Raw genomic sequence first — 26,490 nt, forward strand, 5'->3', positions numbered from 1 at the left:
AAGTACTATGGGTACTAAAAGTTGACATGCATCCAGGATGTCAATGGACACATACATGGAAAAGAAATCCACTGAGAGATATGAATTACACAGAAACCATTCTGAGCTCAGAAGTTGCCTGAGCTGAAAATGGTGGCTAGGAGAGCAGTAGTGGAGTTATACATGCTTGCCTTGTTTTTATTCTTCCTTTTGCATCTGGCCTTGTTGGAGATAAGTTACTGAGGACATTTGTTCTGGTCTGACCTCTCCTGGATATTCTTATATTGTGTTATTCTTACCAGAGCACCACTCACACATGTGGGATGTGTGACTTTTGAGCACTTCTACCCTCAGATAATGGTTTCATAATACAGCTGAACTGGTCCAATGTTTGCTGCTCCCATAAGGGAATGATTTATTTATTGTTTTAAGTTTAATTTTGAAGTGTTAGCTTCCTGTGAGTTTAGCTGTCTAGACTGCAGCAATGTAGTCACACAAGGACCACTGCAGTTTGGAGCTGATTCCATCAGCTAAATGTGTTATCTGTCCTTACATTCCATGTAACTGAAGATCAAACTAGGAGCTTGAAGTAAGTTCTCTTGATTCACAGGCTGTCATCATAACATCCGTGAAAGACATACCATTCTGTTGTTTTGGCACCTTTTCCCAAATCAGGGGCTGATATTTAAAATCTGTTTTCATTAAAAGGTATGTGGGTGTTGTGGGAGACACAGTGTTGCTGTAAGCTTTGTTCGGCAGTATGCTGGGCAGATACAACGTGGTGACCTTAGCTTTCTGAGAAGGAATGCTGGTGACTGGCTTCTTGGACTGCTGCAACCAAAGCTTACTCTCACTTCCAGCTATTCATCGCCTCCAACTCCTTCCTTTGTAGCTGCACTTGCTACTGTGTTCAGCTGGATGTGGCCTTCAAACTGACCCTCACTAACTAAACCTCCCAAGACTTCTCTGAGGAAGAGGCAAACTTTATTATCCCATTTTATAGATGTCATAGAGGAACAGAGGCCCTGGCTGAGTGAAATGTTCCACACATTTAACTTAAGTGAGCAGTCAAGTGCCTGAGATTTACAAGATGGACGATACTAGGCTTTAAATCTTAAGCACACTTTGGATATGCTATCTTATTTAGACAACATTATTTCATCTCTAATGGTCATTTGAAAGTGTACGTCTTCCTGCTGATCAAAATTCTCGACTTTTTGTTCCACATTTTTATCTTATCATCCAAAGTCAGAGAATGTCAAAGTAAGATGTGTAACAGGCTCGTCTTATCTCTGGTACCTCCTTGCTGTCTCAGCTCTACAGCTCTATTCTTAGGCTTCTGTGTTCTAATCTCCATTGGCTGGTTTTCCCCTGTGTTTTAAAATGTTTCTGTTGTAGCAGCTGTAGCCAAGATGGTTTTTATTGTGTGAGTGGAAAAGTACTGCTACTTTAATAATACTTGCACAAGCTGTCTTAGTGCAAGCACCCTTATTTTAAGGGGAGTGACAACAGAAAAAAAAGTATGGTAAAATGTAGACCTGTTCTGACAGGTTTAATGAAAGAATAATGCTAAATACTATTGCCAGTTTTGTTCTCCTGTGTCAATCCTTAACTGCTTTCCCCTTTTCCCTTTATATGGAACTACGTAGTGAAAACTACACTGCATGCCTAAACTCTTTTATAACATCTATCTACATTTCACAGGCATAATATTGAAATATTGGATATAGTGCCTGATACAAAGTCAAAAGAGAATCACCCTCCCTGATGTCTGTTCAATCAAGTCTGTAGGATTACATAAACGATGAATGATGTCTACTTTTTTCAAGACAGGAGAAACCAGTACACTGTTGTAACTTTTTTATTCTCAAACTTAGATAAAAAGTATCTTTATGGTTTACTAGTGGGTGTCAGTGAATTTCAGGACATTCATAATTCTCTGTTTTCCTGTTATAGGAAAGGGACAAATTCTACTTGACGCGCAGTGTCATATTGGAGTTACTGCAGGCACTCAAGTTAAAGTCACCCTTACCAGACATGAATCTGCTGCTGTTGGTGCAGGTACAGGAGACTCTTATGTAATTCTCATACCGATCCTGTCTCAGCCCAAATTCAGGGTGGGGTACGGATGGGGGGTGGAGGCAAATCCAACATGGTTGCAGAAAGTACCAGCAATGTCAGGGGAAGCAAGAATTTTTTGAATCAAAATCCAGTTACACTTGTAACCATAGGTGCATACCTTTAGACTCCCATACTAAAATTTATGAAACTAAACTGGGAATCCACATTTCCCAAGGTGATAATGACCTGTGCATCATTGCTGATGTATTGAGGATCATAGAATATATCCTGAGTTGGAAGGGACCCATAAGTATCGAGTCCATTGAGCTTCATACCATGTTCCAAGCTGCCCCAGGTGCTTGTCTTCATATCATAGCTCTGAAACCAGTGAGCAGTTTGTGTGGGAAGGAGGTGCTAGCTGATCATGGGCCAGAACTCAGTTTCTGTCTATTTAGGCAGGCAGTAAGCTGTCAGCAGTCCCTGCAGACCATTCTCTCTAAACATGGAATTTTCCAGCAAAGAATACATAGACAGTATTTCTGTTCCTTTCATTCTGTGAATTGCTGAGGTAGGAGTTAAGCTAGCTTTTTCATAGGAGAGTCTGAGTAAGATACAAACTTGTGAAAAATCTTTCTGCCTCCAACATGCCAAGTGTGGCACTGTCTGGCACTGTTTCAAGCCTGTCCTTGAAAAACAGTTTACTGAAGTCCATCAGTTTTAATCGCAGGTAGCGGGCTTTCATTGTTTACAATGATCTAACCATTACATATGTTTAGTAACTATAAATGACAGGGGACCAGCATAACAGCACTCCATACGGTTCAAGCAAGATGTTCGTTATGTAGACCATTCATAACGCTCCCAGCGTCACAGCTCCATTCACTCTTTCCCCTCTCATTATGGTGTCAAAGTGTCAAAGGTTCATATAGCTTACTATGGGCTCGCTTTCTTTTGAGCACTCGTACATTACTCATAGTAAATAAGTGGTTGCCAGTTGACAGAGAAATAATACTGACAGGTGAAATTATATAGCAGTTAGGATAACTCTGAAAACAATTACAATGCCATCAGTGTTAGGGGAAGAAGTTGGCGTGGGGAAGAATAACACTTCAGGGTCTTTATTTTGATAGTAAAAAAAATTTAGTCTAAAAAGCTGAAATTAGCATTCTTTTTTAATTTTTTTTTTTTTAAAGCCCAGAATACTTCTTTTTTTGGTTGCAGTCAAGACCATCAACAAAAACCACCAGCCTCTTTTCTGGCTTACAGCTGGTGATGCAGATTGATACCATGTGCATCACTGTTTGTTGAATTGAACTGACTTTTATTTTTATTACAAAATCAACTTTTCTGCCTAGCTCCATTGTATAGCTTAGTCCCATGGCTGCCCCAAAGGGTGACAGTCCCACAGTCTAGTCAATCCTGAACTCTTCATTTGAGAATGCGAACATGCCAGATGAGTTTTGGCAGTGGGATTTAGCTGGTAAACACTTGTCCTTCACATTGAGCCAATTGCCTGATAGACACAGTAAGCAAAATTCTCTCTTATATCATCTTGTAAAGATAAAATGATAATTGCTTGGTTTTCCTCCTAGCATTGTTCCCATACGCTGTATTCACTTTGGGATGTATTCATACCTTAACAGCACCTAATGTGGATATAAATGTCTTTTATGATGTCTCTCTTTCAGAGGCTGATGAAGTGATTCATATTTCCTGCTATCCAAAGCAGCCAGCTTCTGTTTTTATGCAGTCAATGGTAAAGAATAGGGGTTGTATTCAGACCATCTGCTATAGATGCCTACTGGAGGCATGATGACTACTTCTCCCATTGATTGTGTAAATTGGCAGCCCTTGGTAGTATGTGGTCTGAATCATTCAACAGCCTCTTGAATTTAAATACTGCAATAACCATTAAGCCCATGTTAAGCAGCATTGTAATTTAAGAAACCTAGTAGTAAAAACCCCCATATCTTTCTGCTTATTTTTATTTTCTTTGCTGTCATTAATAGAATGAAGGGATTGGTTCACCTCTTTACCACACAAAGCTACTACAATATTGATTCAGATTGCATGGTTTTGAATCCATGAAGCTATAGCACGGTTAATACAGCACCAAACGGAAATGGTTTTAATTTCCAGGACAGTCATGTCTCCACGGACATGTTAGCCTGTATACAAGATTCTATACAGACAGTGCACACAGAACACAGTCAAAATGTTTGAGATAATAAAGGAGCTAGGAGCCCTTTAATTTAATGATAGATCAGTCGTAGGCTGGCTAACAAAGGAATTCCTAGGAATGTACATTTGACACCCGCATGCATCCAGATTACATAGTGCCATCAGTGTCACTGGTGACATCAGTGCTAAGATGAGACTTAACTTTATCGCACTTTACAAAGAATGAGAATTTTAACCAGATCACCCCCATTATTGCACAGATGTCCTGAATGATAAAGGGTACGGAAAGGCTGTCTCCTTGATTTGTCCTAGCACATGAAAGCCATCAAGTACGTGCTGCTGTTCCATGGGTTTCCATAGGAACTGCTTCTTCACCCAGCATTTTTTTCCCAGGATTTTTCTCCTGCTCACATTTCACCAGCACACATCTTCAGGATTTCCATTACTTAAAATTATATTAGTGTCTCATTAAGATTTGCTTGTTCAGCTAGGCTCTAAGGTTCAGTATATCTGATCTGTTTTGTTTAGATGGCTCCTTTTTTAGGCCAGATCTTCAGCTAATGTAAATCAGTGTATGCCTAGTGGTTCCACTTGTGTTTCTGTAAAGATCTGATCTACTAATTACTGAATGGAAGGATTTAAAGTTACATATAATACATTTATAAGAATATATATTTTAATGTGGTGGTTTGACCTTGGCTGGGTGCCAGGTGCCCACCAAGCTGCTCTATCACTCCTCTTCTTAGCAGAGCATAGAGGGGAGAAAATAAGATGGAAAAAACCCCTCATAGATCAAGGTGGAGGCAGTTTAATAAAGCAATGACAAGGTTGCACACGGAAGCAAGGAAAACAAAAGTTATTCTTTACTTCCCATCAGCAGATCATGTTCAGCCGCTTCCCAGGAAGCAGGGCTTCAGTATGCATAATGGTTGCTCTGGAAAACAACAGTTGTAAATAATGGTTGTCCTCCCTTCCGTCTCCTTTCTCTTAGCTTTTATAGCTGGTCAGATGTCATATGGTGTGCAATATCCCACTGGTCCCTTTGGGTCAGGTGTCCTGGCTGTGTCCTCTCCTAAGATCTTGCCCACCCCAGCCTACTGGGGTGGGGGTTGGAGGGGAAGGTGGGGGAGATGGCCTTGATGCCGTGCAAGCACTGCTCAGCAGTGGCCAAAACTCTGGTGTGTTATCACCACCCTTCTAGCTACCAGTACAAGCACAGCACTGTGGGGGCTGATGTGGGGAAAATTAGCTCCATGGTGGCCAGATCTGATAGATTTTAAAAATCTGGTTATGAATGGAGGTGTAATACAGATGATTATGGTATATAGGTAATTCACTACTGTCAGCAGACACTCCCATTTAGAAATTATTTTGCAGCTGTATCTCAACAGACAATGCTAATAAAAAACATGGCAATTATTTGCCCCGTTTTTTGTCTTATTGCAGGATGGGGGTATTTTCCTTTCCTTTCTTCTTTACATATGGCATTAAATCTCTTGCCAGTGATGTCTTAATATATTATAGTATTTGTAGATGGAGACAACATAAGTGACAGTGAATTGGACTGGAAATGTAAGAAATTTTTCATTTTGAGTTTGGTTTCCCCATCCTCTTTTGACTGCATTGCAACTTTTGGAAGGATCCTTGGAACTGGCAGTCTGATAATGAGAAAGATAAACTAAACAAGGCCTAATTTTTTGTTAGACATGGATTAGACTTTGTCAGGTTGGGTTATATAACAGATATTAATTTTAAACTCCTCTGTGCCGATGTAGAAAGCTTATGGAAGGCCAGTAGAGCTTGCTTGAACTGCGGCTTCTTATTATTGCTCATAAGAGAAAATGTTGCCTGAAATAAATTACGTTTGTCTTTGGCAAGGTTTTTTGGTTGACTTATATGTTGAGTGCTGTACAATGTTTGTAGCAGTGCACTGAACTCACTGTTGGATGCTATATATACACTGAGCCAGATATTTCAGGGTATTATGGTTCTTTTTTGCAACTGATGTCGTACAAGGGAACCAACCCTAACCTACACACAAATGGTTGAGTGAGAAATCCTTCATACAGGAAAACAACATATCTGTTGTCCAGCAGACCCAGTGTCAACATTGCTCTTTCTGAGATAGCGTGCAGTAGTAGAAAATATGTCATCTATTTGCCTAAGTCCATTGATGGTCTTTCTTTTAAAAGAGAAGTGGAGTCATGGCTGCTGTGTGAAGTAAGACTGAACTGCCTTTACTGGATTGATACAGCCCATAACCCAGGCACCAGGCCTTCTCAACTGAAATATGAGTTAGATTACTGTTTTCTTTCCATTTGACTTATTCTGGTGTAAAATAAATTCTAACCAGAAGAAGAATCAACTGAAGCCAGGCCTGTTTTTGAGGATACTTGATTAGATTACTAATCTAAACTCAGGTATGTCTTTCTGGTATTTATCCCAGAGAACAGACACTCTTCATCAAAACATAAGTTAAGTAGTCTTGGTAGACAGTCTGAGTTCAGATTAAGTCTGTCATTGAAAGGTAAAGTGTGTGGAAGTGTGAGAGTAAATTCTAGGTCTGTAAAGAATATTTGGAAATATTTTCAAGAGCGGTCAGTCATTGAGAGTACTGCTAACACACATGCATCAGACAACTGTAAAATATATTGTGTAGTCAGTATCTGTCTCAATTTGTGAAGGTACCATGATGTTAATTTTCAAGAAAGAAGATTAAGGCTCAGATGTTAGTCTAACTTCTTTTCTCTCTGCTGTTTCTTAGAATGTTGCATTGCATCACTATGGACAGAAATTTCTCAAGTGCAAATACAGTATTAGGACAAGTTTAGGAACAAGCAAATCATTTCCAAGATGTCTAATGCGTGAATGAAGCTTATGATAATTAAATAACAGTATTAGCAGGTCTAACATATGAATGATGTATACATCAGAGATTTTGGGTCAAGGGATCTGGAGATAAGAAAAAAAAAAAGGCAAGGAAAGTAAAAGCATAACAAAACCAATTAGAAAGATTCTACTGTAACAGGATGATACTGACCTCTCAGAAACAGCTTCTATTTTTGTAGCCTTGTGGTCTGTATTATGCAGAAGTTATACCACACTATACCAGGATGTTCGCAACTTCAATATTGTTCATATAATTCATCATTGTAGAACTTCAGTGACAGTATTGTAATGTCACAGTGAAGAATGGCGTGCTGCCTTGCCATCCACTGTCATGATTTACTCTGTAATGAAAGAGTAACATTTGATATATGCAAGGAATAGCAAAGATGTATATTTTTACTCATAAAGAAAGGCTGATTTATTATATAATATTCTTCAAATTGCTTCTGCACAGCATATATGTGTTAATTAAGGACATTAAAGTCATATGTTTTTTCATTAAAATTAGCTCATTTATAATGGTGTTTTAAGTAGGTTGTTTATAAAGAAAGAGAGCTCTAAAGGCAAATTACCATGAATAAAAGCAAGAAGAGATCTGAAGTGATTTTAATAAAGTCATGAATAAACTATTAATGTCTTCAGGTTCTTCCAAAAATAATGAAAAAATAACTTTTCTTTAATTTCTTCTTAGTTTGTTTGTGCAGATGCTGGAACAAAACTAGCTGAGTCTACAATCTTGCATAAACAGATGATTGCCTCTATGCCTGGTGTAAGTACTGAGTGAATCAAACTCCATCTCTTAGTTTTGGTTTTTAAAAAAAGTATCTTATTCAGCTTGTTTTCCTTCATTGTAATGTTCTTTTTATTTTTTTTCTGGTTGTCAAGGTGTATTGCAGGCAGAGGTTGAGATTCTTCTTCCGTTTTATTAATGCTGGAAAAGTTCTGAATTTGATATATCTTCCCTTTCTTTCACTGATCATCTTTAGTCAAGTAACTGACTTTAGTTGGAGCCTGTACGCAAGAAGACAGCATGTGAGGAACAGACCAGCTGAATGCCTCAAAAAGTGGTAACAGGGAGGAAAGCTACAAGCTATTGGCTCCATTCTGACAAAAGATTGTCCAGTTAATGAAGGGAGTTAACAGTATTTTTCTGGACATTCATTATATCCTGCTGATGAGTGTAGCTAAATTACCAGTACTCATAATTGCCTAGGTGCTGGACATGCACCTGGTGAATATGTGAGGAAGTAGCACAGCTGGAGGTCTTGTTCCATGACACATGTGACTGAGTACCCAAACAGATGAGGGTTAGCTCAGGTCTGCTCCACAAGCTGAGGAAGGCTCATTTCCCTTTATTTGTGTGTCTGTCAGCTTTAGGGATGACCTTATAGGATCTTTCCCATATATCTTCTGAATTTTGTGATCTTTTTTTAAAAAGAAAATCTTCAATAATACCTTCCCTCCCAACAGAATATTTTAGTTTATACTTGCTTTAGATAGAGTAACTTTGGTGTTACAAGGTATGATAGGAAAGTGGTCATTTCAGAAGAAATGGTAGAGAATCAGGCTGCGTGCTGCTTGAATGAATTGTAACAGATGGCTGGAGAGAAGTCTTCTGCAACTGAGTATTATTTTCAGAGGTCTGAGTATAGTATCTTGTATAATTCTGTTATTCAATATTTTAGAACCCATGTGGAATCCGTAGTTCCACATAAACTGGATGGAAGATATGCTGACGGGGCTGCCAGTGACCTTGTTTTACTGGTTGTTATGCTGTCGAGGCAACTGACAGGCGTTTGAAATAGCATTTGAAAAGCCAGAAGGTGGCATAGTTCGACACCGTGTAGATTGATATTAATACACAAAAATGGGAAGCACCCAGGTCAGTTGCTCAAAGTAGAATGGTAACAGTTTTTCAAACTTCAGACACTAAAACTCAATTATGGCTTAATAATTTTGTGATCACAACTAAATCTGGTTCATTTGTATACTCAGATAGTGTAATTGGCTTCCGTGCTTCAAAGTGTAGGTAATGAAACAGAGGTCAAAGAGTGGTTTTCCCCTGTAAACTTCATTGTAAGGACTTGCCCTGAGCCTATGGCTTCGGATACAGTAGTTTTTGGCAGCTTCAGAAAGATATCTAATTTGATAATTCCATCACTTAGTCTCAAAAGCTAAGCATTGCTTTTACTTGCCCCCTAAGAATGAAGCATTCGTAGTTCTTGAATTCAGCTAGCATTATCTTCACCTCAGACTATTAACATGTAAACAGAAGTTTATATGATACCTAGTGGGTCAATTGTATCACCTTTTAGAAGTTTCCCTCCAGGGTTCTTTGGTCTGGTCAAAGCCTTTATTTAATCTGACAGCTTTGTTCAGTTGACTGCTTTGCACACCTTGGGCGCGTGTACTAGCTGAAGGCCAGATTCTCATTTCTCACTGTGTTTTAGGAAAAGGATTATGAATATTTGTACTGTGGGAGTACAAGCACCACATTAAGTCCTTTTGTTTTCCCTTTGAGGTTGTTCTTGCTCTGGCACAGATCACTTCTCAATGTGTACACCTTTTTGATCAATCTGGAGCAGTTCATGAAGGATTTCATTTATCCCTTGTAGTCCTTGCCTCCCCTTTTGAAAACTGAAGCTAGCATAGGTGCTATTAGAGTCATGTATTTTGAATGATTTTGCTTCAGGAAAAAAGAAGTAACTCTTAAATTTCAGTGGTTTTCATTTTACTGATGTTTATACATAAAATACCTGAGGCCAGTCATTTAAACTGTTTTTCCCTCATTGTTAATGTGAACATAAGGGCATCTGTGCCTGTGACTGAATTTTTGTTCACTGGGATTGTAGCTGATTGGTCCCACTTGCAGTAGTGCTCAGCTGCTTGAAGAACTGAGTTAAACTCTTGTTGACTTTTTAAGACTGATTCTGGACCCCTGTAAAGTTCAGGATAATCTGACAAGGATATTCTTGAAAGTTTCATCAGTTAATCTTTTTTTGCTGTCACAGATAAGAGTATTTTATGATGCATGAAGAAGCTGCAGTGACTGGGGTATCTTTTTATACTATCGTCAGATAAGAGGGCATATTACAGTGAGAAGAAAACCCTCAAAGAGTACCACCTATTCCTAATTAAATCTAATTAAAAAGTGAAATAGAGAATTTGAGGCAGACAAACTGTGTTCTGGTGAACAAGAAACAAAGACAAAAACATGAATATTCCAAACCTGGGCTTTAACTTATTTCTTTTATGTTCTAGTGTGGAACAGCAGCAATGGAGTGCATGAGGCAATATGTTGGGGAAGTGCTGGATTTCATTGCAGATATGCATACCTTAACCAAATTAAAGGTTGGTTCTGGACCTACATTGATCTAAAACATATGTACTTTTTAAACAAAAATATGTTTTCTCTAATGAACCTGCCTGGAAGAAATGGTTGGAAGTCTTTGAGGATGACTGAAGGTTTTATTTCTTTATTTTAAAAAAAAAAAATGTTAGTACTGTTATAGATTAGACATTTCTGGGGAATCAGTAAAAAGTAGCTTATGCAGTGTTGGAATGGGGGCTTATTCAGATATAGTGAGCACACAATAAAAACGCAGGCTTGTTTTTTTCTGAAATGTTGGTGATAAGCTAATGTCATACCAAAATCGCTGTGAGAAGTAGTTGCATTTAATATAATCCATGGAAACATAAAAGTCCTTGCCTGTACAACTAGTTGCACTCTTCTGGAGGAATTCCATGTCTGTTATATACACAGACACTTAAGTTAGTTGTAAGTTCAGAGGTTATTAAAATGCAGTAATTGACCTAAAAAAAAAGAAAAAGGTGTGTGTGTGTCCTTTTTCCTATGGATGCTGTGGAGTTCATTGTCAGGTTATATTATGTTGAGGTGGGGAAAACTAAGTACTTCTTACTTCTGTAGTCCAACCCTTTTTGGTTTCTCTTCATTACTTTGAGCCAAATTGTAAGAGGAGCAATAGGAAAATATTTCTGTCAACATAAAATATTATATTTAGGAATGACTTTCATGAAAATGTCCTGGTAATAATTACCTGATCAAAACCTGGAATTTCTGTGTCATAGGGGAAGCCAGTATCTATTAAATTTCCTGCAAAATGGAAATTCTTTATGATGTCTTAAAAAAGAACTAGGCTAATTAACATTGCTGCTATATAATAGGGAATAATAGAAGTCTAGCTGTTTCAATTGCTAGCAAAGTAGTATCTGTTGTTAATAGCTTAGATAAATAATTAATGTGATATTTCAACTAATATACCAGTAGTAGTCATAATGTTGTGGAGGGGGCAGTATTTGTTCTATTTAGCGTAACACTATCCCATTAGGTAGTTTTATTGTACCATCTGAAGCTGAGTACTAAGTGAGCACTGAGCTGGAGGTGAAAGTTTGGTGGTTAAAATCCTCCTTTTTGTAGAGGGAAAACACCTGTCTTACAGTGGAACCAAATGCCACTTCTCTATGCCAGGTGAAGTTAGAGTGCGTCCTTTTGCGTTACACACCGGTACTCTGCACAAGGGTGGATTTCCTTCAGCGCGTAAAATGGAGGCAGAGGTGTGACTAGGCCTTGATGATTCTAACTTCTGCAAAGCTGGCAAGACAAATGAATGCTGTGGGAGTGCAGCAGAGGGACTGTTACAGATACGGAGGAGAGTCTGTGCTGTCAAAGATGCAGCCAGTTGTGAAGTCTAGCAGTAGAGTTTTAACCCTTGTGCACCAGCAACTCAATGATCCAAGGGGAGTTCGTCAACCGAAAGAGGCCATTTCATCACTGGGCACAGTCAAGTAGCTGGCAAGCTGCTTTTATGTGATCTAAAGCTCAGTTGACAGGTACAGAAAAACAGTGCTGTCCTGTTCTGGCTAGTATGAATCATATTGCCATTACTTACATGCCTGGTCTTTGGTGTATGTGGTCTAGGGAAGTTCTCTGACCAAGGTCTTGCATTTGTTTCTAAGCTCAAGAGTCACTGTGCTTTTATAACATGGGGTGCATCAGCTATTAAAGGTTTTTGATGGTCTGTTTTCCTGATAAATCAGTGTAGTGTTTCCCTGAAAGGGCCCCTCTACTACTTCACTAGTTCTCAGCTGAAAGTTACTGGAAATGCACTGCAGTGTTTCACGCCACAGGTTCACACAGGCATTGTGGCAGGCAAGACAGAATCAATGATAACCTGTAATTATGAATTTCAATACTGGAGTTTATTTATGGAGCAATGAAATGAGTACTTTTACCCTACTAGTTTCTCACACAGTGACTTTCTCACTGTCCCCCTGCTCCTTCCACCCCACTTCATGCTCCAGAGGGGATACTTTATTGTAAGTTAATAATACTACAGAGGAAGAAGAATTCCCAACTAAACTGAAACTCATCTCTTGACACTTGCAGTAACCTTGTTTTACTGGACAGAATATCCCCTTTATTAAGTTCTTACCATGTTGGCCATATGCCCTGAATCCCATTGAGTTTAAGAAAACCCCAAAACTTTATTAAGGGAAGAAGCCTTTTTTGCTGGAGTAGAAATTTACTTCAGAGCGCAGACTAATAAATCATTTCAGATGAAATGGATTGCCTTCACAGTCTATTCTTTAAAGTTATTCACCTGTTTCTTTTACAGTTCAGAATAGGTAGGCAAATGAATCATAAATGAGGGAGAGAGACATCTGGTTTGCCAGTTCCACAAGAAAACATGAACTTATCTTAAACCAGGAGTGGGGAATATTTATTTATAAATACTTGCAGGTCTCTTTTCTCCTGTGTAAAATGTTTCTGTAGAAAGCTGTCTGCCATTTGCACTATTTCTTTCTGCCCCATTTCTCCCTTGAACTGTAATCTGGTTTTCAGAAGTGCTCTTACAATGCTGAAGTCTGATAAGATGATAATTTCTTAAGCTCAGTAGGACTATTTATTTTTTTAAATGTTATACATGGATATAAGTAGGACATGAACTAAAAATTTACCCAGTTCTTCACCTTTATGTTTTGAAACTAGACAAGAAGCTTCCCAAATGCGTAGTCTGGCCATTTAAAACTAAATCAGAACCAAATGGTCTGCAATGTCATGTTGGTTTGATTTAGCCGTGTAATACAGTAATCTGAGAACAAGATAAACGTAACAGGGGAGTCAAATAGAACACTAATTTTGTGTACTGTAAAGAATAAGCTTTGGCTGTCTTTGGGAAATGAAAAGGCAGATCTTACTTAACCAGATCAGATAAATTTGTTCTGTAGTTCCAGCATAGTTGGGAAAATATTTGTAAGCCTTTCTAAGTTTACAACAGTCAGAACTTTAAAGAAATCATCAACATCTAGATTGACATTCTTGTAAGCTCATTTAATATATTTACTTATGTTACTTATGTTTTATTGATGAAGGTGTTTCTCAGAAGTGAGTCCTAAGAATATAGAGTTGTACAGTTTCTTACTACAAGTATGTATTATTGACTGCATCTGGACTACCAAACTAACCCAAAGTATACTATATAATTTATATGACCAGTAACAATCCCAACAGCAAAAGTTTAATCTTGTTTTTTAAATTTTGAAATTTCTACTTTCTGTAGAAATTCAGTAAACAGAAATAGTTAGTTGTTTATTCATTTCCAATATCTCATTTTGCATGTCTGAGAATAGTTTATTTGAAAGAGGTTAATTAATTTGTCCTGCATATCAGCAACTACTGCATTATAAAAAAGATATAAATGTTAATTCTCAAGGTAATCACATTCCAGTTTATTGTTTCTGTGCAGTTTATTATCTTTTTCTCTTTGGGACAACATTTTAATTGTTAAAACTCAGCAACATTTTACTTAGAAAATTCCATTTTTGAATTTTCCATTCAAATTTTTGAAGAAGTATAATGTATCTGCCTGCATGCCTGTCTATCCTTTTTATCTGGCTCTGTTAGATATTCATGATGGTACTGGTTTTTATTTTCCTCTTGAAAGAGACTTCAAGTAGGTGATTTCTGAGAGTGTAAGTTGCTGGGGTCAGATACTCATCTGTTACAAAATATTATTTGTCTTGTTATAATAATTTAGTAACTGATGACCTGGATTTTCTTGTGCAAAGCATATGGCTGTCCTTTAAGCAAGGAAAAACACTCGGCATGTGTTTTGTTAGTCTAGTAACAAAAGTAATGCAAAATTAGCTTAATTAGAAATACAGAAGTATCTTAAGAAGCACCAATGAAACATTCCTTAGAGCTGACAAAGCAGGATGATAAATTATCTTTCCAGGCATAAATATTTGCGTGTGTGTTGATAAAAGGTTTAGCTCTTTTATTTCCAGGGCTTAAAGGCATTTGTAGCAGTTGAATAGTGCAACATAGTCACACTGCCAATGAATGAGTGACAGCTTATTTCTGTACATGTAAATGGAATATTGCACAGGGAAGGCATTTCCTGCCCATATGCTGTCTTGTTAAGATGTTAGATTCTTTCATCTTCACTTAAGCTGTCTGGATGTGCAATTGTTAGTTTGTATTCATCAGCTGTTGCGTTGGCTGATACAAAAGGTGCCTATACATTCTGCACAATTTGTGTTTTGTGGGAGCTCTTGAAAACGTGGCTCTCCATGGAAAGATCTACATCATAAAGCTGTTACTAATATAGGAACTGGAGAATTTTTAAAAATCTATTTCTGATTTTTGTTCTGTAGTTTTGTAGACACAGTTAGAGAAGAGAATTTCTTCTTCAGTTTCCTTCCTGAGAAAGGAATTGAAGGGAAATGAAATACAATATACTGTTGCTTGCAAGAACTTGTTCCAGTGAAGTACTCTTTTCAGGTAGGAAATCATATCTTTACCTTGCAGAGTCACATGAAGACTTGTTCTCAGCCACTGCATGAAGACACGTTTGGTGGACATCTGAAAGTTGGTTTAGCTCAGATTGCTGCTATGGAAATCACACGGGGAAACCACAGAGACAACAAAGCTGTGATCCGATACTTGCCTTGGCTTTACCATCCTCCTTCTGCAATGCAACAAGGGTAAGAATACTTTTCCACCAAAAGGAATACTAAAATGAGTTAGAAATCTTCACAAAATTCTGTGTTTATTGCCAGATTCCATAGACAAGACCTGCAGTAGGAAATGGTGAATGTGGGACATGGAAACAGCTGGTCAGCAGCTCCGTGGTCCCCAACCGAGGAGTTCATCAATGTGTTATTTAAAGTACATGCCAAAGGGACAGTGGAGGTAACTCCACTGGCTTGACTGGAGTTACCCTGGAAATTAACTTGATTCTGGATCTAGATCCAGACAGTGAAAAGCACACAGGTACTTGATCAGTCCTAGAATTACAGAAAATATGTTGGGAATTGAGAATACAGTGGTTCTCTATACTATGCTTCATATGCTTAAAGTTAGATGAGAGAAATCCTGCTCTTCAAGACATGTTTTTTATCCCTTTTCAGTGTGAGAAATCCTAATCTGCAGTGTTTTATCTTCAGAAAGAAGGGAGAGACTGTCCCTTGTCTTACAGTGACAGCAAACAAAATGTTTTGAATGTAGACCATTGTGGGACTGTGTTTCAAGAAACCTGTATTCTTGTCCCAGCTTTGTCCCAGACTTTGCCCCAGGATTCTTAGGCTAAGTTCTAAGCTGCTAAGGCTCCAGTCCTGTAGATATATCTGCATGTACTTTCATATAGGGCATATCTAGTTTTGGAAATACGACATTATCATCTCCTTGCGCTTTAGTTTCTTATATGTAAAAGAAGGACTATGTGTTCTCAATTGAAGGCAGTGAATTCCTTTGAGACCCTATAGGTACTTGAGGAAGAGCATCATATCGGAATCTACTTAAAAAAATAATGTAATGCCTCTCTGGTGCTATGAGTCCTTGACAGTGACGTCAAATCAGAAATTAAAAACAGTAGTGAGAGTGGTCTATTAAGTAGTGATTATTGATTGAAAACAAATCCCCCCCCCTTCTATCTATGAATTCAAATGAATATGTAATATGAAGTTGGTAGCAGCAAGGGGACAGATAGGATGACAGCAGAAAAGTGTTATTCCTTTTTAGATTATATAAGCACATATATATTTTTTTTTTTACAATCAGACATTGCACTAGATAGTGGATGAATCCTTAAGTGTTACAAAAAAGCATAGTCCCTGCCCTCAAAAGTCCAAATGTCCAAGGAGAGGCTAGGGAAAAGAGAAACTAACTCCACTTTACCAATGGAGAAGTGGAACACGGTGGAGATAAGGCATGGCACCTGCCTTGGAGCTTGCTGTGGAATGGAGAATCTTCTGCCGTTGCCCTGTCAGCTGTGTGCTGTCTCGGGGGAGCTGAGAGGAGCATTTCTGCTTGGTTAGCCTTTCCCATCTGATGGTTTCTGTTGAAAAATCACTGCATATGGAACCAGTGAATCTGTGGATGTTTTAGCCTTTTATAGAGACTGTTTCTTAGACCCACAAAATATGTTCTGTTGGACTTGTTAATGATATGTCAAGTCCAATAAGTTCTGTGTGGTTCTAGTCTTCCCATAAGCTGTATCAGTGATCTGTGCCTCCAGCACACTGAGAATGCATCTGCCTAGTGTGCATAAGGAGACGCCATATTTTGGGGAAAACAAGAAAACTTAGCATCATTGTAAAATCCACTCTTTCTTGACAGGCCCAAAGAGTTCATTGAATGTGTCTCACACATTCGTTTGCTGTCCTGGCTACTTCTGGGGTCTCTGACACACAATGCTGTCTGTCCAAATTCTCCATCATCTTGCATGCCTATTCCACTGGATGCAGGTTCACAAATTGCTGACCACCTTATTGTTATTCTGATTGGGTTTCCAGAGCAATCAAAGGTAAGGGATTCTGTGTTTTAAGTGGAAATGTGTTATATATTTGCCTTATTATTGCAAACATGTATCTATTTCTTTGTAAGAAAAAAGGAGGGGTAAAACCTTATGTGGTGGGTTGACCTCGGCCAGACACCAGGTGCCCACCAATCTGCTCTATCACTCCCCTCCTCAACAGAACAGAGGGAGAGAAAATAAGATGGAAATAACCCCTTGTGGGTCAAGGTAAGGGCAGTTTAATGAAGCAATAACAAAAGTTGTGCCCACAGAAGTGAAGGAAAACAAAAGACGTTAGTTAATCTCTACTTCCCATGAGCAGGTGATGTTCAGCCACTTCCCAGGAAGCAGCGCTTCAGTATGCATAATGGTTGCTCTGGAAGACAACCATCATAAATAACTGTTGTCCTCCCTTCCTCCTCCTTTCTCTTAGCTTTTATATCTGATCAGATGTCATATAGCATGGAATATCCCATGGTCCCTTTGGGTCAGCTGTCCTGGCTGTGTCCTCTCCTAAGACCCAGCCTACTGGTGTGTGTGGGGGGGGGGGCGCGGGGAAGATGGGGGAGATGGCCTTGATGCTATGTGAGCACTGCTCATCAGCAGCCAAAACTCTGGTGTGTTATCACCACCCTTCTAGCTACCAGTACAAGCACAGCACTGTGGGGGCTGCTGTGGGGCTCAGCCAGACCAGTACACCTTAATAAAACCTGGGATCTAGGGAAAGAAATCTCTGTAGTTTTTCTTGCATAGCTGTCTCTTGATGTATGCGATACTGGCGATGAAATCACTACAATTAAGTTTGAGATTCAACTATTTCAAATTATCTCAGCACAGGAGTGAGGAAGGAAAAACTGAACTCCAAACTGAAGCTTTAGCAATGAACATCTCCGTAGCAAATCTCCTGAGAAAGTTATATATTCTAGTTATATAGTAGAATTGGATATCATAAATAATGTTGTGATAAAAAGTTAATTACAGTGATGGTTCAAGCATAACTTTTTTTCTCAAGGTGCTCTGGACAAGAAGAGTTGTTGCGAATCATAAGCCATTTGTGACAGTAGTTTAACACAGATATAGCAGCACTCTTTGACACCAACCAGGTGTTTATTAGCAACAGAAGCAGAATGTTCATGCATATATCTCGTACATAAAATCCTGCTTCCCGTCCTCTCACCCGGCCAAGACATTGCTGCTTCCCATTCATTTCCTGGGCCTTTTAATTGCTCTTTCAAATACCTCTTTCTGGTTGCCAAGCAACCATTGCAATGTTTGGTGCAGTCATACTGCCACAGAGCATGAATCACTGTTGCACTAGTAAATTGAGAAAACTTCTCTGACCCAAAGCATCTTTATCGTCATGAAGTAGTTAATGTCCAGCACTCCTGGAGGCTCAGACACTGTGATAAATAACATGTATTAGCAAAGCCGTGCTTGAGTATGCACAATGAATTCTCTGTTAGCTTTTCAAAGCTTACTTTCCTTGACTGTGAGCAGTTCTGTCCCAGCAAGGTAGAAATGGATGACAGATAATGAGAACAGATGTAAGATGATGTATTTTGTACAATAGCCTTCCTTTCAGGTGATCAGAATTTGAATGACTTACCCCAGCAGCAGTTTTGAAGTGGAGTCATTTGTGCAAGATCTTCCAGGCCTTTCGCAGATTGCAGTGGAGTTTTCCATCAAGAAAGTCCCAGTAGTCCTGACTAGCTGTTTGCAAAACTAACCTCTTTAAATGTACTGACCTTAATGACGTACGCTAAGATTGCATGGGAATATGTGTTTGCAAATGCAGTGCTTAGTCTGTAAATAATAAAACCAGTTCTTAAACACAAAGATGATGTTATCAAGTGTTTACTTACTGTTTACTAATGGAGGGAAACATGGGAAAGTGAGGGGCAAGACTGCACAGTGGGATGATAGAGAAGTGCTTTGATGAAAGCCTCTGCACTGTATCCCAATACACTTATTTAAATAAACGTTTTCCTCTATTTTCTATTTCTACAGACATCTGTTCTGCACATGTGTTCCCTATTCCATGCATTTATATTTGCTCAGCTCTGGACAGTGTATTGTGAACAAACAGCAGTAGCTCCAACAGTCCAGAATCAGAATGAATTTAGCTTTACAGCAATCCTTACAGCCCTGGAGTTCTGGAGCCGAGTGACACCTAGCATCCTACAGCTAATGGCACATAACAAAGTGGTGAGTCTGGTGCTGTGTACAGATTTAGTACAGATTAAACTCAGAGGATTTGGCTTTGTTTTGGTGTTTCAGTGAAATACATCAGACTATGACTAATGTCATAAAGCAACATTGATGCTTTTGACAAATTAAAGGGAAAGCTAATTAGTAGTGTTTAACCTCGCAGCGGGCCTGAAACAGGATCTAGCCAGGATCTGCCTGAAACAGTATCAAGAGCTAGAGTTGCTGCTCGTTGGATTAAGGGCTCCCTGCATCAGGTCGCATTTCATATGTCTTCCTGCTCTTCTCAGGGGCCCTGTTGTTTCACGTGTTTCTGCTGTACAGGAGCAACTAAGTGTTTTAGGATAATTCTATGAATATCCATTTAAATGTTTTTTACCATGTGGTGTAGAAAAAAATACACAAATGCTGACATTTGACTACTCATAACCCATTGGTTGCTTATCAAAAATAAACTACATATCTCTGGAAACATGTTTGAGTAATGAATGACTTGAAGAAGGTATCTCTAGAGATAAGGTTTGAAAGCAAAATGTTCCCTCTGTCAAGAAATTGTCCAGACCATTTTTTGGAAATAACTTTTAAGCACTTATTTATCTTCACTACTCACTGGTGTTGGAGCAGCTTTGTACAGTAAGAACCCAGAGGGGTTTCAGCAGCCTTCTCATAGGTGCTGCCTTTGCTTTGCATTGACTATTGATTCTCTGTGCCTGCAGGCTTAGGGTTGAGAGCTTGTTTCTGATGGGCAAGACATTGTTTCCCATTTCCCAGAAAGTCATGACAAGTTTGTCATGACTTGCCAAAACTTTTAAACTTTAACTAAGATTGTAACTAGTAGCTCTAGCTCTGCAGAACCTGTAATACCTTTGAGAGAGAAAGATTCTTTACACGTGGCCCAGTCCTCTAAGTCAGGTGCTCTTAAGGTTTGGGATTTTCATTGTTTATTTGGCTTTTTTTTTCTTTTTAAAAGGAGACCTGCTATTTATATGGAAATTATTTTATGTAATTCCCCTTTCCCTATGTGAAACATCTTCCACCCCAGGCAGGTATGGACCTTTGCCCTTTCAATTGTAATTGCATGGGCTGCACTTGAATGTCTTTGAACCAGTTACTATTTCTTTCTGTCTTGTCTGTATCAGGCAAGGACCACCTAAAGCTGTCTTAAATGATATTTTAGCCTCTGACATCTAGTGACATCTCTGTGGTTGACAAGCCACTGCTGGGAGTGAAGCTGCATTTGAGTGAATGGGAAATGTGCATAACACTTCAAACTAGCCAGTTGTTTAGTCAGACACAAAGGCTTCTTGTCAGGCCTTAGGACAAGAATATGACCTGGAAGTCCCAAGTTCCAATCCTTAGTCTTAAAGTATCTCGTTAGGTGGCTTTAGTGCGAGTTATCAAACTCTCTGCCTCAACTATTGCTCTGTGAAATGTAGATAATAATACTTGCCTGTCTCACAGGCGTGTTGTGAGGTTAATTAGTCAGTGTTTGTAAAGCACTTTGAAGATGAAAAGCACCACATAAAAGCTAAATTTATTATTATCAAGGGGAATTTACACATAGTTCAGACAGGCACAGTAAATACTCACTGCTGGCTCATGGTATTTGTCTTGTACCTATGAATTTACACAATATAAAACATAAAATGTTGTCTGTGGCCAAATAACTGATATTTGCATCTGTTATAATTCATGGTACAAAATGGAAGAATTATGGACTAGCTGCCAGTTCAGAACAATGAATTGTCTTTTGATGGAGGGGAAAATAAAAAGATGGGTTTTGTGGGTATGTTAATTTTCAAAGATTCAGTAAATAAAAATATCAATTTCTGACACATTGATTGATGAGAACTACACACCAAAGGCATGTAAAAGGATTTATTATGTCTGAAAAGAACAGAGCTGAAGGAAACTTGTTTTGATGTGTGATGCAAATTAAAGTACATCAGGCACTTTGGAATATTTAACAGATAGGTGTTGCCACATGAGGGGAAAACTAAATAAAGAAAGAAGTCCCTTGTGTGCTCATGTAATATTTAATCTTGTTAATTTGTTAATAAATGCACATCTAGTGATTCAGTATAATGGCCAAGCAAATATGGGAAGATTGTTTTTAGAGACTGTTGGTTTATTTTACAACACTGTTATGCTGGACACTAATTTGGTTTTATGCTTGATTATTTTTTTTCCAAGATGGTGGAAATGGTGTGCCTGCATGTGATTAGTTTAATGGAGGCTTTACAGGAATGCAACTCTACTATCTTTGTAAAGGTAGGCAAACCACACTGTGAATATTTAGTTACTGATAACTGCCTGTCTGTTGAGATTTCTAGACATACTGTGCTCTGCCTCCCCTCCCACTCAAAAAAAGAAAGTGAAAGAAGCTGAGGTTGAATGCTAATGCAGAAATAAAATCTAGCAGAGCATAAGAGAAAATGAAATGTCTGGTAAGAAGTAAGACCAGACCATAATCTCAAATCCAAGTTCTCCTGATGTTTTTAAAAAGTATTTCTGATCTAATTCCTCCTTCCACTGTTGTAATGGTCTTATTCCTCTAATAGACTCAACTGGTGTCACTGACTTTGAGAACCTTTAGGTACTGTCTAAATTTTCAGCCATTCTGTAACCTTTCGTCATCGTAGGTCCTTTGCAGATCACCTCGCTGTTCTAATCCTCACATTCTTTTAGGCTGACAATAAAATCTTCATGCTACAGCGGTTTTCTTGTTATTATATGCCTACATGTCTGATTTAGTCAAATATTATTTGATAGCAAATCTTCTTCCCCTAGAATGTGCAACAGGGTATTCTTTGGTTAGAGAATCAAACCCTTCGTGTTCCATTCATGTGAAATTCTTGGTTTTGGATACCAGTGGTCAGTCTCCTGTGGGTCACCACAGCGTTTTCAGAACAGATTTGCAAAGGATTGGGGTAGTATCACAAGCATAATTTGATTTTACTAGCCTTTTTCAAATGTTTTCCCATTGCATTATTCTGAAGGGAGCTTTCACATAAAATATCAACAAATCAAGTAGTTAAACGCTCACATAACAACAAATCAAGTAGTGAAACACACTGTGAATCTAACTGAAATATGTTGGTTTATATAGTTCTTCTGTTACCATAAAGGAAACTTGTGACTGTTATTTAACTCCAGTCTTTCATGGTCAAGCAGGAATTGAAATTGAAGTAGGTAATATTGAAGGTCTTGATGTCAACTGGCATGAAACTATTTGCACCTATTGTGAAAATACAGATTTATAGTAATGACTTGATTCACTACAGAAACTCTGATACTATGGGATGCTAAAGTGATCGTGGCTGTCCCTGGAAGCCATACAGGCTTCTTTTTCAGCCAGTCCAGGTTGTCCAGAATGTGACAAGGATTAGGAATAGCTTTACAGCTGTGAAGAGAGGCCTTTAGGGCCAAATTCCTGTCCCGATTCAAATGAATGCTTTCAGGATATTTGAGAGTATATATCAATAATACGCTAAGTCAGGTTAAAAGAACGTTATTACTACAAAATCAAGCTCATAAACCTGTGAAGTTCAGAGCTAAGTTGCTAAGCTTTCTTTCATATTCAGTGGGTGGGAGATGGAACAGAAGAATCTAGGTGACCAAATCCTCTTTACTTAGCCCTGAAGTGAAATCCTGCAGGAACAATGTACATACATAACAGTAGTATAGGATTCATAGTCCCAGGTTAATAATTTTTTTCAAAATTAACTAATTGTAAAAATATTTATTGTAGATCTGAAAAATAACTGTCATGATTTGGGGAAAGACTTACTGTATGTTTGAAGTCCTTCAAAGAGGCAGAAGTGTAGAGGTTATTCACACAGGAACCAGTAAGTGAGTGGCATCTCCATAATTTAAAAAAAGATCTGCAAGGATGACAATTCTTTGAATATTTGTTGACTGGGCAGTTTTTTGGTAGCTTGTTTTATTCTAGACAAATCTTTTATTGCCCTGCCTTTGATAATGAAACAATTTTATCTTGTGCTTTAAAGCTTTTTTTATATATTTTAGATACAAGCCTGTCAAACAAGGTTTAGTTTTCCATGAAGGAAAGGACATACTGTAGTGAGAGAGATTTTTTTAAACAATGTTCTTAATACTCTTTCAGAAATTCAACAAAATTAATAACTCCCAGTTACTTCCTCTTGGAACTGAGCACAGAAGCACTGATAAATCATGACCATTTATCATTCATATAATTATATTTACTGCAGTGTCTTTTATTTCACCTAAGGATTCTGGTGCTCCAAAACCTTCTTTTGTTAATGGAGTCATTGCATCATTCAACACACATGTTTTAATGCACCACAAGAAGGTGGTGCATGTTATGTGATGCCAGGTGGTTTATAGGATAGCTATTTTAGGTGGCCATTTTCTGTATGACAAATAAAAGGAAAATATATCCTAAAACAAGAGAGAAAGAGAAGATGTAAACAATTCAGCTCTCCTTCACTGAAAGAAGAGCTTTATGCATGTTAAGCAGTCCATCTCCTCCTTGTGTTGGTGCTGTGAGGTTTCCTTCTCCTGGTACTGTGTTGGCCTTTGCTATTAAATTAAGGTCACGATGATAGCACTGAGACATGTCTTGATTGCTTCCTGTAGTCTTTGAGCCATTCCCTGTATCCTCAGAGGATATTTTTTTGGATCTGCTGTTAGATTATCGTTACCAGTCTGGCAAGAAAATCAAGTTTCCTTCATGTGAAAACATTTTACCCATTAAGGAGGGCTGAGATGAAGTGTTCAGCTTTCCTCCTGTTTTTCTATGTCAAAGGAACTGGGAAAATAGTCATCTGAAGACAGCTCCTTGCTGATCACAGCTCTCTGTCTAACCATCAGATGTATGTCTGCGGATTTTGGGAGCCTACAGTAGAGAAGGGAGCAGCTCAGCAAACTGCAGCATCTTTTCCAGAGACCTAGAGGTTCTGGGCAGCTCCAGCAGCTGTTGGGTAGACTTCTAAAGAACTAGTCAGGCAGCAGAGTTGGGGAGGCAGAAAAGCAAAGTGACCAACCTGTTCTCCAGCCTGGCTTCCATCAAAACTTGCCCTGGAATCAACATAGTTCTGTTGAATATAAACTCCAGAAAATTGACAGTGTGTGACAGCACTCTGTTCTTCCAGCTGTTCTTTCTAACTAGCTTTATGTATTCTTCCTTTGTGAAGAAAAGGCTGGCTAGGGATTAGGTAATAAAACTCAAGTGCTTCAATAAAAATGTCTTCTTGTCTCATTTGTCTAACTGGCAGCTGTAGGAGTGGAGAGTTTGCTTGCTTGTGCCTGCAGCAGAATGTTTCTTTTCCGTAAATGTGTCCAGACCCTGGAAGACAGAAGCAGTGCTGGAGGGCAATGATCTGTATCTAACCTTAGACCCCTACAGCGTAGATATCAATATGAGCCAGTTTCTGTGAGTGCCCTTTATAGTCAGTGGAGATAAACCGGTATTTTTGGACATGATTCATCTTGATCTATTTTAGATACCTGCTTTGGGACGAGATGAACTGGATGTGAGAAGTGGTTGAATCCCTCAGCTGACTGTAAAAGATGTCAAGTGATGTGGTTCTGAAGCAGAGGGGTACCCTGTGTTTTCTGCCTAGCTTCCCTCCTCACTCGACGTATTTCTGACACTGGTCCTATCACCCCTGGCTAGCTCTGTAGGAACTTCATTAATGCTGGATGAAATTTTCAGTGACATTTTGTTGATGGCAGTGGGGCATGGAGCATGGCTTCTTAGTATGCTTGCCTGTGCCCTCCTCTCCTAGAAACACATCAGGACTTGGGGTTGCTGGATTTTACTAAGCACTTCATTAGTGTGAGAGCCCACTGAAGGATGCACAGAAGTCGCACGTCTGCTGCGTCTGGCTGCATTCCAGCTGTTTTGGCATTCATCTATCTGTAAATGCTGAGGTTTGAATATGGTTCTTCATGTGGTAGACTAAGTAATCAGTCCTGACAGAGCTGCATATGATTCTCCAGCAAAACAGCACTGAAATTGGAACAATTATCGTTCCTTGCGCAAGGGAGACAGCACTTTATCTAATGTTGTCAATAGTGATTAGGTTTAACTTGCAGGTCCCGGTAGCATAATTGACAAATTGCAAATTTTAATGCCATTTGGAGGAACATTTTAGAACAATAACCCCAGTGGTTAAATTAATATTGGAGAGCATGAATGCTTTTGCTAGAAATGCCTTTCTGTCTTCCATAGCTTGTCATGTTATACTTACTCTGAAAGAAAAGTTCTCTAAAGAGCAGGAGACTGAAATACGTATCAGTCCAGTCATGGGTGACAGATTCGCAGACCTCCTCACCTTGGTATTCCAGATAGAGTTTTTACCTGTGCTCCCAGGTCTACAGGTCACGTTCTGAAGTGAAGCATTGGTGTGACTAGTGGCTTATAAAATGCTGGTTACCATTTAAATATCCAGCCTATTATTAGGAACTTCTGCTGCATGTTTTTTGCGTTTTTTGATGTATACCTCGCTGTGCAGAATGTTTACTGTATTTATTCCAGTATTGCTTACCTGCACATACAGAAACACCCTCACAAGGAAATTAAGGAATTATTTCCTTTAACAGGTTTTTATTTTGTACTCTCATGGTTGCCTTAAACAAAGTATCAGTAGTTGCTATTGGTGATTCATCAAGCTACAAACAAAGGAAGCTGGTTTCTTTACCTCTGAGAGTTATCTGTCCCAAACTATATGCATCATTTAAAAATAACCACATTTTCAGACTTTTGGTTCAGGCTATGTCCACTTGGACATCTAAATGTGTTAGATACACCCTTCTATTGCACAGTAACTGTTTCATGTTTACAGTCACTTCTACAATAACAAAATATACCTCTCTTCTTGCAGCTCATACCAATGTGGTTGCCAATGATACAGTCAAATCTAAAGGTAAGTTGTTTCCAGTACTTTATCTTTTTATTCTTGATGTTATAAATTTCTGTAAATTCTAGAAATAAGAAAGATCACTAGATGTGATCTTCAGACACTGAAAATAGATCATTGCAGTGTATCCAGATGCACTGGATGGCTCAGCACTGAAGGTCTCAAATGTGAGCGTACACAGAGCATCATCAGCTAAGATACTTGTCCTGTAATCAGTACTGCTCTCCCTTTCCCTTCTGAAACGCTTTCCTGTAACCAGGTTCTGTGGCAGGGCCATGTTTACTGAGATTAGTTGTTCCCTGAGCTGTGGTTTTCTTGATGTGTTAGGCTTGAGAGTCCCCTGAGAAATCAGGATTGGGACTCTTGACTCAAGAGTGGGATTTGGGTTCTGTAGCAGATACTGTAGACCTGCTTGCTTGGGAAAAACTGTGGCAGCTGGCCCTGTTTGTAAG

At 38.7% G+C, this 26,490-nt stretch overlaps 1 protein-coding gene across 10 annotated transcripts in view; it reads left to right on the plus strand.

The window, feature by feature from the left end:
- The window catches only part of UNC79 (unc-79 homolog, NALCN channel complex subunit), a 131,289-nt gene that overhangs the window by 94,134 nt on the left and 10,665 nt on the right, over positions 1-26,490 (plus strand). For 6 of the 10 annotated variants that reach the window (XM_080396229.1, XM_080396235.1, XM_080396231.1 and 3 more), the window contains 8 exons: positions 1,936-2,040; positions 7,802-7,879; positions 10,372-10,461; positions 14,942-15,117; positions 16,751-16,937; positions 18,936-19,133; positions 21,327-21,404; positions 26,003-26,044. In XM_080396229.1, the coding sequence (XP_080252355.1) occupies positions 1,936-2,040; positions 7,802-7,879; positions 10,372-10,461; positions 14,942-15,117; positions 16,751-16,937; positions 18,936-19,133; positions 21,327-21,404; positions 26,003-26,044 (954 nt within the window). Of the gene's footprint in view, positions 1-1,935; positions 2,041-7,801; positions 7,880-10,371; positions 10,462-14,941; positions 15,118-16,750; positions 16,938-18,935; positions 19,149-21,326; positions 21,405-22,884; positions 26,088-26,490 lie in introns of those variants that run through there. The other 4 variants (XM_080396237.1, XM_080396234.1, XR_013929593.1 and 1 more) reach the window with 4 other exon arrangements.

The sequence above is a fragment of the Falco punctatus genome (assembly GCF_963210335.1).
Source record: "Falco punctatus genome assembly, chromosome: 7".
In the NCBI taxonomy this organism is placed as follows: Eukaryota; Metazoa; Chordata; class Aves; order Falconiformes; family Falconidae; genus Falco; species Falco punctatus.